General features: G+C 41.9%; 1 protein-coding gene and 2 long non-coding RNA genes across 3 annotated transcripts in view; 2 read left to right on the top strand and 1 right to left on the bottom strand.

Annotated features, from left to right (window-relative positions):
• Nucleotides 1-13670, top strand: part of LOC138150090 (uncharacterized) — a 98262-nt gene that overhangs the window by 20289 nt on the left and 64303 nt on the right. The gene's annotated exons all lie outside the window — the stretch shown is intronic.
• IP6K3 (inositol hexakisphosphate kinase 3) overlaps nucleotides 1-13670 on the bottom strand; it is a 37399-nt gene that overhangs the window by 16475 nt on the left and 7254 nt on the right. The window contains exon 2 of the mRNA XM_069073474.1: nucleotides 5371-5763. Coding sequence (XP_068929575.1) covers nucleotides 5371-5569 — 199 coding nt within the window. The 5' untranslated portion in view covers nucleotides 5570-5763. The remainder of the gene's footprint in view (nucleotides 1-5370; nucleotides 5764-13670) is intronic.
• The window catches only part of LOC138150089 (uncharacterized), a 28465-nt gene that overhangs the window by 8334 nt on the left and 6461 nt on the right, over nucleotides 1-13670 (top strand). The window contains exon 2 of the long non-coding RNA XR_011165506.1: nucleotides 1698-1881. This is a non-coding gene — a long non-coding RNA (uncharacterized lncRNA). The remainder of the gene's footprint in view (nucleotides 1-1697; nucleotides 1882-13670) is intronic.

A 13670-nucleotide genomic window follows, 5' to 3' on the forward strand; every position in this document is an offset into this window, starting at 1 on the left:
AAACTAGGTCACTGGTTTGAGGTTCCCAGGACCCTTCTAGTCAGTGGATGCCCAAGATCTAACCTGAGTTTACTACTTGGAGAACTTGAAGGTCACCTTTAGTCACATGTTCTGCTGCTAATGCCTAAATCTAGCCAGGTGCTGGGAGTGCTGGGAGGAACTCTCCCACTGTGTACCCTGTCACATTTGTTCTGGGCATATTCATCCCACAGGAAAGAACAGTCAAACCATGACTCCTGGAGATTGGTGAAGGAGAAACAAGGAGGGGCTAGATCCAGGGAGTTCTAGCATGATATGAGGACAAGGATGTTAATTAACTGTTGGAGGGATTTGGGGGAAGTTAACATCTGAATGTTTGCATCAGGGCTTGTCTGTACTCCCAAGGCACAGGCTAAACCTTTGAAACCAAAACATTCCTTAGAATAGTCTTCCCTAATGCAAGAAAAGGGGAAAACTCAGTAGTCATGGTGCTTAACGAGTTCTTGTGATTCTGGTGGTTGAGTATAGCAAGGGAGCTCTTCAGGTCAAACCAGGACTGTGAGGAGCCTTGGAGGTGAACGAAACACTTGGCAGGGCCAGTTTGGTTCTGGCCAAGCTATGAGCTACATTACAGTAGTCCCTATCAATTTCACCTCAGCAATGATTGTCAAAAGCATACAGACCCATGAAAATCCATAGTCTGAAGGAAATATATAATCAGAAGGTCCCAAAGAAAGGCTCAAATACTACCTTGGACTTCTCCAAGTCTTACTCTCAATTTTTGGCACTTTGCTGGGGATCAGTAATATAGATAATCCCAAATAATGGATTATCCAATAATCATATCTGTTTCCTTTTGGGATGCAGTCAAAAGCTATTTTTCACCCAGTCAGCCTCTCTCTCTTTCTCTCACTCCCACACCCATACAACCCCTCCTTTTTACCCAACTCATACCCAGCCCCTACCTTTTTTAGCCTTATCTGATGGTACTTCCCTTGCCTATGGCACTTTCCTCTTTCTTCACCTAGTTCAAGTTGTTCCTTCAGCCTGGACCTCCCTCTAAACTCTTTTTGTACTTTAAAACCCACCTCAAATACTGTTTCTTTCTCCGGGTAAGTGTGGTCTATTGGAAAGAGGACCAGCTCTGGAGTTTAAGGACCTGCCTCTGACCCAGTCTGTGGGAATTTGGTCAGATCAGTTTACCTTCCTGGGCCTCAGATAATCTTAGAAGTTTTTCCTGATTTCTCCTTTTGTTGACCTTTCACTTTGGCCTTGCATAGCACTTTTGTTTTGTAATCCTCTAAAGCATGATCATATGTCATTATGTATATATATGTACCTATATATATATATGTCTAATATGTATCACTTTATATCTATTAGACTGAGTTTCATGAGGGAATGGAATGTGCTTTATCTAAACTTTGTATTTCCTCCACTTTGTTGCAATGTGTCTGGCTCAAACTAGGTGTTTAATAAATATTTATTGAATTGAATAGATTTGAATTGAGCTTGATAGCTCAATCTCACTGGCTTTAGCCAGAGACTTAGCTGGGTAGTGGAAGGGAGGCTAGGCCACAAAGCATATAAGCCACTTGCAGTTCATTTAGAGTCTGTTGTATTATAAAGCAACTTGTCGACTGAATTCAGATTGCTTCACTGAATTTGAATCATTCAGCCCCAAACCACTGCTATTGACACCCCTTTCCCCATCTCAGTGAACTACCATATGGGACTGCCAACATTTGCCCTGCTGCCCATGCAAATTATGTCTTCTGAGCCTAGGGGCAATCAAGTCTACCTGTCCTGGGAAGAACAGACTTCAGTAGAAAGTAAAGTGCTTCCTAGCACCAGCTTTCTGAAAACATCTTGACCCTGTAGACAATGCCAGCTGGGCAGACGGTGAGTATTTAGAGAAACGATTGACATTCCCAAAGCATCCTAGCAATTTTTGTTTGGCTGCATAGCAGGCTGAGTCTCACTGAGTATTCTGTCATGTATTTATTTTTAAATTTATGAGTGCATTTGCTTGCTGCCTTCTGCAATATGAATCCGGTTAAGCTGTTAACCAACTGGGACGAGGAGTATGTCCTTAATATCCTGGTCAGTTCAGAGTCAGACAGTATATAGAGACTGCTGGTGCCTCAAGGACATTGGCCCTGCCTGACAGGGTGTAGTTAAGTCAAGTAAGGATAGCTTTTCTTCTCACTTCTTTCCCTTTTTTCCTCCCCGCCCCAACGTTCCATTCCCCTTCATTACATATCTTTGGGAATGTTTTTGCAATGCCCTCTTTACTGACAAGCCCTAACATGTTAAGACTGCCCTGTGGAATCTCTTCCCTGCCTAAAATTCTCCCTGTTCTGATTCAACTTGCAGGGTGATGAAAATAGAGATAATGTATTCTCTGGCACTGTGACTGGTCAACTCTGGAAACCCTTTTCCTTAATCTTCCCACTGTAGGGAAAACATGCATAGAGCTTTATGGTGTGGTGGAGAGTGTTCCAGACTGAGAGTTGGGAACCTGGGGTTCTGGTGCTGGCTTTGTCTCTAACCTGCGGTGGGGGTACGATGGAGACAGTCTTGGATTTGAAGTGAGAGGACCTGGGTTTAAAGTCCAGATTTATTACTTTGTGTTACTTTGGGCACACCACTTCCCCTCTCTTGTCCTCAATTTCCTATGTAAAATGAGGGGTTTGTATTAAATGGTCTCCAGGGTCCTTTTTAGCTCTGGTTTTTTTTTTCATCTCCTTAGTTGCCTTTTGGGGGTCGGGTGGGGGATGAGACACAGTAGTGAATTGTATCTTTGGTGAGACTTTTCCATATAAGAAGCACCTTGCAACCCAGACATGTCTCCCCATGAGTCATCCCAGAGCATCTGTGACCTTGTAGGGTTTGAGACTCATTCCTGCCTAGATGATAAAAACTTTCAGAACCTAATTTTTCTTGCATCGTGTTCTTGTCACTTTGCTTGGACAGTGGTATGGAACACTTCCTGGTCATCAAGTCATTATTAAAACTGGGGTTTGTGACAGTGGTTCATTTTTTTTTTTAAGGGATGGCCTGATGGTTGAAAAGAGAGGGTCATTTGTGTGGTATGGTTTTGGAGTTCCAAAAGGCATCCCTCGTTCCCTAGATCTTATCCCTATTGGCCTTGGATACAAGTGCTTGATATTCCCATATTACTCACTGTCTTCGCTTGTGGAATTCTAGGAGCTTATAAAACACAATATAATTGGATGGTGATGCATTGAGCAAACAACCTCTTAGCTTAGACCAGATTCTCTCATTTAGCAGCACCTCGAGGGATCAAGATATAAGGAAAGGTATATTTTTATGTAGGGGAGAGCAGGGCATGCTTCGTAGAGGGAGAAAGGGGTGGCAAAAGGGAGATATGGGGGGTAAGAAGGGTGATGAGCAGTAGAATAGAAGCAAATGTGGGACAGCAACCTTGGCCTGTGGCGCTATTGTCCCTGGGGCTGGCAGGCTGTGTTGGTGATAGTGTTTTGAATAGAGCCTGAAATGATACTGGCCTACCTAGCTGCTCTCCTGAAAGCTCTTCCTCTACAGCCTTTCTGGCTATATTCTTAATACATTCTTACCACAGTAAGTTTTAACAAATATGGGAAAGTACCCCACCAGAACATATTAGAGGAGACCAAAACTTAGGGGCCTGCCTAATCCAACCACTTCTTCCAGCTTCTTTCAAGAAAGAGAAGAAATTATTGATCGTATTTATTCCTTGGTTTTGCCTAACTCATTAGCAGCCAGATTTAAGGGAAGAGGAAGGGAATAAACATTTATTCAGAGCCTACATTTATTATGCATTTTTATGTGCCAGGCATTGTGCTAAGTAAATACTTTTATAAATATTGTCTTGCAACAACCTCAGGAAGTAAGTGCTATTATTATCCTCATTTTGCCGTTGAGGAAACTGAGGCAATCAGAGGTTAAGTAATTTGCCTAGGGTTGCACAGCTAGTAAATGTCTGAGAAAGGATTTGAAGGCAGCTCTTCCTGACTCCAGGTTCTCATGCTCTATCTATCAAATCACCAGCTGCATCAACACAAGACTGCTCTTTTTTGTATGTTTTATACAGTGCTTGACATTCAGTGGTTATGTGGCTGAATAAACATCTAGGCCAAATGATGCAATTGATTCAGACCTAAACCTTCTGTTTTCCCAATTAACTGGAATAATTGAAGCTAGGGTAGGTTTTTGTCTTAAATTATTCAGATATCATAATTGTCTTCATTGACCCTTTTCTTTTGCTATTTGGTGTGGTAATGAAACCCAATAATTTTTTAAGTTCTTTAGAACACATACACACACACATACACACAAACCCTCTCAAACCCTTCTTTGTACAAATCTGGCCAACCCAAGTTTTACTACACCTGTCACTTCATTTCAACTCTGAGGACACTTGCGAAGGCATGCACTGAAACCCTTTGAGCCTAATTAGGCAGAGGTCAGGAATGGGAACAGGCCTGATGAATTCCCAGCTGAACCTCAGTCATGCCCATAAGAGGAATCCTGACACATTGCTCACAGTTAAGTGTGATGACACCAACCCCACCTAGAGAGGAGCCGATGGCAGTTGTTCTTGACCAGCTCTCCTCAAAGCTGAGAATTCTCTAACACAAACAGATTCTTAGCAGATTTTGCTTTAAACTTAAGTTTCTAGGCTGTTTGATCCAGGCTTCCACTGCATGTGTTTCCCTCACTTTTATGGGTTCCCAAAGGAGGGCAGGAAGCTGAATGCTCTCTCATGTTCCCTTTTCCTGAATAGTCTGTTTCTCAACTTTTTTACAACTCTCCTTAGGGCTTGAGCTCCTGTCTTTGAAACTACAAGGAGTTTTAACCTACAGATTAGGCTTGTTAAAGTGATGTTGAAACACTAAAGAAACCTGTCCAAAAGTTTAGCAGGCCACAGTCATGAGTGACCTACCAATTATGGTCTAAAATATTCAGAGCTTGTGTTATAGGGTAGATTTTCCATTATAATTTGATTTTCAATTTCCTTGGCCTGATTTATAGGATGATAAGATTTGGAACCAACTAGAAGGAACCTGAGTGATTACCTCTTGCAACTAGCTCTTTTTATAGGTGAGGAAACCAGCTCGGAGAGCTTAAGTGATATAAGGTCACAGATTTCATAAATAGCAGAACCAGGATTCAAATTCAGGCCTCCTGATGCCAAGTCCAGCACTCACTCCACTGTACCAGCTCTTCCAGACTTTGGGCTAGGGGTTCAAAGAAATTAAGTAGTCTGAAAAATCAAGGACAGTTAAAGTCACTCTGACTTCTACTTCGTTTAAGAGAAGTATTTCAAAGTCACAGGAGCAGTGAGCATGTGAGAATGAGCCAGGAATGCCTTTTCCCCCATCTTACCTTTGTACTGAGGTGTGAACTGCTTCATTGCCAGGGGTAGGGACTCATAGAATCTCTGTTCCTGAGAGATGAGGGGCTTGCAGATGGTATGTTCATCATATTTCATCATGCTTACATGCCCCCCGACCTGGTGAATGAAAGGCTCCAGGAGCACCCCAACCCGAGTGTCCCCAGTATCTCTGCTGTCTTTAACGACCATGATATTGGGGTCCAATTTTTTCTTGGGTGGAAATTAAATCCCTAGGAGGGTGGATTCTTCCCGTTGAAGCTGTGATGGAGAAGAGAGGAGATTATCAGCAGAGCTCCAAAGTAGATGTCTGGTTCTTCTTCTTATTAATCCTTAGCTGCCGTCACAGCAGGGGCTTCTTCAGGCTTGGAGATTCCCACCAATGGCTTTTGAGAAGCAAAGAAGAAATGAAGAAATGGTTAAAGGGAGAGAGTGTTTTTTGGGGTATAGAGGGCATAGTGGAACTTAGAGGTGGTAGTGATTTATGACTAGAGAATAGATAAAGGTAGGGGAAGAGGAAAGAGAGCTATGCTAGACTGTGATCTCCTTGAGAAGAAAGGCTGCTTCCCATACTTCCCTTTAGCTGTCATAGGGCCCACCATAGAGCTGGACACATATCAGACCCTTCCCTCTTAGATTTGGTTCCCCCAGAAGGCTCCAAATACACTTTGTGTAGGGGAACCAGAAGAGGGAGCAAAAGACATTTTATGCAATGTAGTTTGTAAGTGTTTAGGATAATCATTTCTAAAATTCACCTGGAGTTTCAGGATTGAAATGGCAGTAGTGTCTGTGTGTCATGTATTGGGAAAAAAGAAAAGGGGAAAGTCACAGGCTTAATTGGCTAGTATAGTTGTGCTGTAGAAAGTAATCTGGGGGCATTTTTACCAGCATCATAGAGGGATGTAAAAAACCACTGGTTAAACATGTACCTTTAGGTTCCATTCAGAGAGACAGTAAAGTTTGTGGGAAGCTTCAAAGATGCAGAGGGCAATAATTTAAAGATAAATATATATGTAATTAAGTTGAAATTTCAAGACTTTATCTATGATACATTCAGGTTGTCTGATAAGCTCAAATCCAAACATAATCAATCTGCAAACATTATTAGATATCTACTATGTGTGAGACCAAACATACAAAACTATACCAATTTTTGTGTTTCTAACAGGACAGCTTAAAACCTCCTTAAAAAAACAACAACAACAACAAAACAGCACACAACTTTACTTAAAGTTTCCAGCTCTCACCAGCTGACCTTTCCCTGGGAAAAGGCTGGAAGACAGACAATCCAAGGGTGCCTCAGAAATTAGAGGATGAACCCAGCAATTAAAGTCCTTTATAACCACTTCTGGATGAAATGCAGGCCTCTCTGTGACTGACACAGCTATCTGTTTCACAAGGAATTAGCTTCTGAATGCAGAGTAGATCCAGAACACATGTATGATGCAAGTTTGAATCTGACAGATATATTTCAGGTGCTGGCCTAATGTTAGGCACAGCTGGGTGCTGTTAACATTTGTGTTTCTAGCACAATATGTACAGAGTGTAACTTATTGCTGTAAAAATATGGAACAGCAGATAAAATGTTGTAACCCTGTAGGGTTCAGAGTGCTTTTTTTCTTCTTCTTCCTTTCATCTGAAGAGCTTAAAGCATGTGTTACATCTCTATAAGGGAGGAATGGTCAGGTTTTTTTTTTTATTTTAAAAATTTGTCTTACGGGGGTGGCTAGGTGGCACAGTGCATAGAGCATTGGCCCTGGAGTCAGGAGGACCTGAGTTCAAATGCGGCCTCAGACACTTAACACAAAACTAGCTGTGTCACCTTGGGCAAGTTACTTAACCCCAATTGCCCTACCTTCCCCCCTCAAAAAAAAAAGGCAAAAAAAATTTGTCTTACAGATAGAGAAAATAGATGCCAGGTATGTAAAGAGAGTTGCCTAAAGTTACATGAGTCACTGGCAAAAGTGACACAAGGGTCTAGGTTCTTTTAGTCCCAGGCCAGGCCACCTTCTCTCTTCCCTCCCTGCTGCTCATCATGCTAACTCCACATGTGATTATTGCCATTAAGTAACCTGACAGGCAGAGGAGAGCTGTATGTTTTGTGACTTCTGTCTCTTTCCCAGTCTCTCTGCTTTTTCAGAGGCAAGTCAAGCTGGAGAATAGCAGTGTCTTTTCTGCTAATGCACTAACACTATAGTAAAAATGGTCAGAAACATTCAAGAGAGACAGTTTTGCCTAGAGCTTTTTTTGGGGGTGGTGTGTAGTAGGAGGAGTGGTGGTGAAACTGCCTTTATTTTGTTTTATGGTTGATATGTTAGCCTGACAGAGTAATTGCTCCAAGAACCTAAACTGCTTCTGTTGCTTATTTGTAAGCCAAAGTCCCAGCGTGTTCTACCCAATGTTGTAATCACTGAGGCAGCAGCCAGTTGCAGCATCTCCAGTAGCATATTGGTATGTGCTCTCAGAGGGAGAAGAAGGCAAGACAACCTCATAAAACTTAGAGATTCAGTTTACTCTGACAACCACCCCACAAGTCAAATGTTGCTCAAAAGGAAGATCAGAAACAAACAAGAAGTCCATCAACAAGTCCCTGCAATGTGCCAGGCACTACACAGGGTTCTGGGAAGACAGGAACAAAGAATGAAACTGCTCACAAGGAGCTTACTTTTGTGTTTTGGAGGGGGGAAGGCAAGGCCAGGCAATTGGGGTTTAGTGACTTGCCCAAGGTCACACAGCTAGTAAGTGTTGAGTGTCTGAGGCTGGATTTGAACTCGGTCCTCCTGACTTCAGGGCTGGTGTTCTATTCACTGTGTCACCTAGCTGCCCCACTTTCTAAGAGGAGAGACCACGAGGACATATATAAATATATACAGAATAAATAAAGAGAAATAAGGGTCTTGAATCTAGATCTTTGTTCCCTGTTTTACTTCTCAGAGATTTTGGTACATGTTGTACTCTAGGTTTTGGGAAAGAATAGACTGGGAATAACTCAGAAGGCTGTTGGGCATCTGTTTGGTAACCTACTTGGAACTCCCAAACTTCTGTCTCATGGCTAGGAACTTTTATTGCTTGGTTAGCTTTTTTTTCTTCCCCAAAGTTTTATATATGCCTTTTGTTAGTTATACCCCAAATATTCCCAAATCCCTTCTCTCCATTAAATTCTCCCTTGTAATAGAAAAAGTTGCATGTCAGACAAAAGGTCTGTCTGACAGCATATGCAATGTTTTGCACCTTCTCTATTTGAAGAAGGAAAGTAGGTTTCATAATCTGTTTTATAGGCCTAAGATTGGTCATTGTTATTAACCCAAGTTCGTGTTTGGCCATCTTATTCTCATGCCAAGGTAAGCTCTGTGAACTTACTTTAGTAAGTAGCTTCTCACTTAGGGTCTGAAGGCTATCCCAGTCTGTAGTGTTAACATTATCTCTGACTTTTCAGGAGATGAACTGTTTAGTTTTACTAGGGAAAAAAGCTCTTTTTCAGAAGATTCCTTGGAGTTTTTAGTAAACATTTATTAAGTGCTTGCTATGTGCCAGGCACATAGAGGCAACTAAGTGGCACAGTGGATAGAGTACCAGGCCAGGAGTCAGGAAGACTCATCTTCCAGCGTTCAAATCTGGCCTCAGAAACTTCCTAGCTGTGTGGCCCTGGGCAAGTCACTTAACCCTGCTTGCCTCAGTTTCCTTATTTGTAAAATGAGCTGGAGAAGGAAATAGCAGAACCACTCTAGTATCTTTGCCAAGAAAACTCCAAATGGGGTCAGAAGAGTTGGACATGACTGGAAGGTGTCTCATCATAATCAACAAAAACAACATGTACCAGACACTGGGCTAAGTGCTGGGGATAACACAAGCTGATGGGTCCTTTCTCAGTTCAGAGCTTCTTGCCATATGCAAATACATTTTTGTGCCCTGTGCCATTGGCACAACTGATTTCAGACTCACCACTCTACCTGTCTATACCTGGCCTTCTTAAGAGCAGTAGGGGTTAAGAGGTTCTTGTTTTGCCTCTAATATTAACCTTCTTTGAAACCCAGGACAAAGCATAGAATCATGGAAACTTGGAGTTGGAGAAGGCCTCCTTTGGTCAAGGTCATCTGATTGAGATTATATCTAAACAAAGTTTCCCTTCTCAATATCCTGAACAAATAAGTCCTGGTTCAGCCTCTATTTAAATACTTCCAATGATGAGAAATCATCACTAGTAGTTATATTAATAGCTTTCTAAGGCCCATTTAACTTTTGGGCATCATTCAGTTTTAAAAAGTTTTCCCTAAACTGAACCTAAATCTGTCTCTCTGTATGTTCTGCCCTTTGTATCTATGTCTGTCTTCTGAGACCAAGCAGAACAAATCCAAAACCTGTACCTGAAGATAGCCCATCATGTCATTGGTGAGATTTCCTTTCCCGGGTTAAACATCCCTGTTTCAAATAATCAGTCAGTAAACATTAAGAGCTTACTATGTGTCATGCACTGTGCTCAGTGCTGGGGATGCAAAAAGAGGCAAAAGAGAGCCTCTGCCCTCAAGGAGCTTAAAATCTAATAGGAGAGACAATGTGCAAACAGATACCAGACAAGCTATATACTGGATAAATAGGAAATAATTAAATGAGAGAAAGCTATGGAATTAAGAGGGGCTAGGAAATGTTTTCTGTAGAAGGTAGAATTTTATTTGGTACTTAAAAGAAGCCAGAGAAGTCAGGCTTTGAATGCCAAATGGAGCATTTTTGATTTTGCTCCTTAAGGTAATAGGAAGCCACTGAAGGTGTGTGTGTGACATAATTGGAACTGCATTTTAACAAAATCACTTTGGTGGCCGGATGGGTAATGGGCTGGAATAGGGAGGGACTTGAGGCAGGCAGACTTTCCAGCAGACTACTGCAATAATCCAGGTATGAGGTAATGAGGACCTACACCAGAGTGTTGGCAGTATCAGAGGAGAGAAAGGGGGCATATTTGAGAGGTGTTGCAAAGGTGAAATCGACAGGTCTTGGCAATAACCAAAAGTGGGTGAGTGGTAGTGAGGAATTGATTGTGAGCCTCAAGAACTGGGAGGATGGTGTTACCTACTACAGTACTAGGGAAGGTAAGAGGGAGGAGAGTTTAAGGGGATAGATAGTACATTATGTTTTGGACATATTGAGTTTAACATGTCTACTGGACATCCACTTTGAGATGTCTGAAAGGCAGTTGGAGATATAAAATTGTAGGTCAGCAGAGAAGTTGGGAAAGGATAGGTAAATTTGAGAATCATCAATATAGAGGTAATTAAATCTATGGAAGCTGATGAGATCACCAAATACAATAATACAGAAGAAGAAGAGAAAAGAGCCTAGGATAGAACCCTGAGGGACATCTACAGTTAGAGGACATGATCTGGAGGAGGATCTAACAAAGCAGTCAGAGAATGAATGGTCAGATAGGTAGGAGGAAAACCAGGAGACAGTGGTGTCCCAAAAACCTAGAGAGAAGAAAGTATCAAGAAGGAGAGGGTGATCATCAATGTCAAAGGCTCCAGAGAGGCTGAGAAGAACGAGAATTAAGAAAAGACCAATGGTATTTCATAACTTAGAAATCACTAGTTACTTTGGAAAAAGCAGTTCTGGGGGAATGTTAAAGTTGGAAGCCAGATTGTAAGAGGTTAAGAAGTGGATGAGAGGAGAGAAAGCGTAGGCATCTGTTGTAGATGGCCTTTTTGAGGAGTTTAACTACAAAGGGCAGAAGAGATATAGGACAATAGGTAGCAGGGATAGAAGGATTAAGTGAGGGTTTTTTTCAGAATTGAGGAGACATGGGAATGTTTGTAGGCAGTAGAAAATGATCCAATAAATGAGAAGAGATGGAAAATAAGTGAAAGAGTGAGGATGACAGTGGGGACAATCTGTTGGAGGAGGTGGGATGAAATGGGATCACTTGAACAAGTAGAGAGGTTAGCCTTGGTAAGGAATAAGGCCACTTTGTCGTGTGAAATAGGGATGAAGGAGAAAATGGCAGAAGGCATCTGAGTGATAAGAGATGAGGAAGGGGGGAGAACAGGAAGCTCACAGCAAGTGTACTTAATATTTTCTCCAAAATATGAGGCAAGTTTCTCAACTGAGAGGGTGGAGGAAAGGGAAGCCATGGGAGGTTTGAGGAGGGATGAAAATGTTTGGAAGAGTTACTGGAAGGAAGAGAGTGGGATAATGACTTGATAAGGGAGGAATAGTAGGATTGCATAGCAGCAGTAAGGGCCCAGTTGAGATTATGTAACATAAATTTGTATTGGACCCAGAAGAATGGCTGTGTGATTTTCTCCACCTTTGTTCAGTATTATATGTATAGGTGTGAAGACAATAAATGGTGGAAGTGATCCAAGGCTGAGTTCAACACCAAGGAGTCAAGATGGGGAGAAGAGGAGAGAGTAGCTAGTGCAGGGGAGATGGCTTGAGAGAGAATTAAGGGATCAAAGGATTAGAGATCACAGTGTGGAAAAAGAGGGTTATGTAAGGGAATATAGAGGGAGAGGTTAAAAGCCAATAGATTATGATCAGATAAGGGGATTTCAGAATTCTCAAACATGGAAGTGGTGCATTTGTGGGTGATGGCAAGATCAAGGGTGTGACCATCTTTGTGTAGGGCTGAGGAGGGGTGGAGGAGTAGCTCATGGGAGGTGAATAGGTTGAGGAAATGAGTGGTTAGGTATTTGAAGGAGAATCATATTTGTGTTGAAGTCCCTAGTATGAGCACAGGAGTTGAGGAGGAGAGAAAAACTGTAAGTCAGAACTCCTTGAGGAAAGAAAGGGAATTGCTTGGGGATTCTATAGACAATAGTTATCAAGATTTTGATTGGATGGTAGATATGAATAACATGAAGAGTGGTTATTGAATGATAGAAGCAAGGGGAGAATCTGGAAGTGGCAGTGGGGAACAAGGAGTGTTCCATCTTCCCCACCTCAACCAGTAAACCAAGGAGAATGAGTAAAGGTGCAGTCTGAACTGGAAAGGGTAACTAGGGAGGCTGAGATACCAGGGGAAAACCAGGAGTTGATAGTAGCTAGTAAATGGAAGGAGTGGGAAAGGAATAAATTTAAGATGAAGGGAAGTTTGTTGCCTATGGAACAGGCATTCCAGAGGGCACACTGGAAAGGCCCGGAGGAGTTAGGTTAAAATTTTGGGATGGAAGGCCTGAGGGGGGTGGGAATATTTCCTACAGCTTATCCTCCTGTGGCACTTCAGTTCTCTTAGGTTTGTTTTTTTCATCTTTAAAAGGAAGATATCACTCCATTCCCTATTCACAGGGTTTTTATGATAATCAAAATGAGATCATACATGTCAAGTGCTTTGGAAAGTATAAGAAAAATAATACCAAAGTGAGGTATTCGTTATTATTCTTAATACAAATAAATCCAAATATTAGTCTGTCATGTTCAATTCCAATGACACTGACCAAGAATTGTTCCTCATTTTTCCATCCTGACATACTTGTTCCTGGGCTCTCCTCCATGTTTCTTTTTTTAAAATTATTTTTATTTCTTTTTTGCTTTTTTTTTTGGAGGGGGGAGGGCAGGGCAATTGGGGCTAAGTGACTTGCCCACGGCTAGTAAGTGTTAAGTGTCTGAGGTCAAATTTGAACTCAGGTCCTCCTGACTCCAGGGCCGGTGCTCTATTCACTGTGCCACCTAGCTGCTCCCTCCATGTTTATGAGGAAGGCAGAAATTTAAAGGCTGAGAAGGAGCTGTAGCAGCCTAGTGGAAAGGAGTCAGAGGACCTGGATCCTAATCCCACTCTGTACGACCTTGGGCAAGCCATTGGAACCTTGCACCTCTATAATTCATCTGTAAGAATAGGGGTTGAAAATGAGATGGTTTCTAAAGCCCCTTCAATGCTCGGGGGAGTCAGTCCACTAATTTTTGAAACTCGTCCTGGGACTGTTAGTCCTGATTGGTGAATGGTACAAATTTATCTAATATTGACTCTGGACATCCTGCTATGGGACTATCTGCTGGGTGCTTTCTTTTCCCCCAACGTTCCAACAATCACTTTCCATACTTACTCTGAAAATAGAAATCAAATGGTTACTATCATTTCTTCTGGAAAATAGTGTCTATGACTCTGCTCCCCAGACCAAAATTCCCTTCCTTAACCCCTACTCACTTATATGTGTTTTACCACGTTGAAATTTAAGCTCCTGAGGGCAGAGAATGTCTCATTTCTATATTTATCCCTAGTACCTAGCACATAGTAGGCACTTAATAAGTGCTTTTTAATTCATCCATCCATCCATCCATCCATCCATCCATCCATCCATCCATCCAT

This window comes from Petaurus breviceps, unplaced genomic scaffold, assembly GCF_028583685.1.
Source record: "Petaurus breviceps papuanus isolate PSGF00001 unplaced genomic scaffold, PetGlider_PUasm1.0 90865, whole genome shotgun sequence".
Taxonomy (NCBI): domain Eukaryota; kingdom Metazoa; phylum Chordata; class Mammalia; order Diprotodontia; family Petauridae; genus Petaurus; species Petaurus breviceps.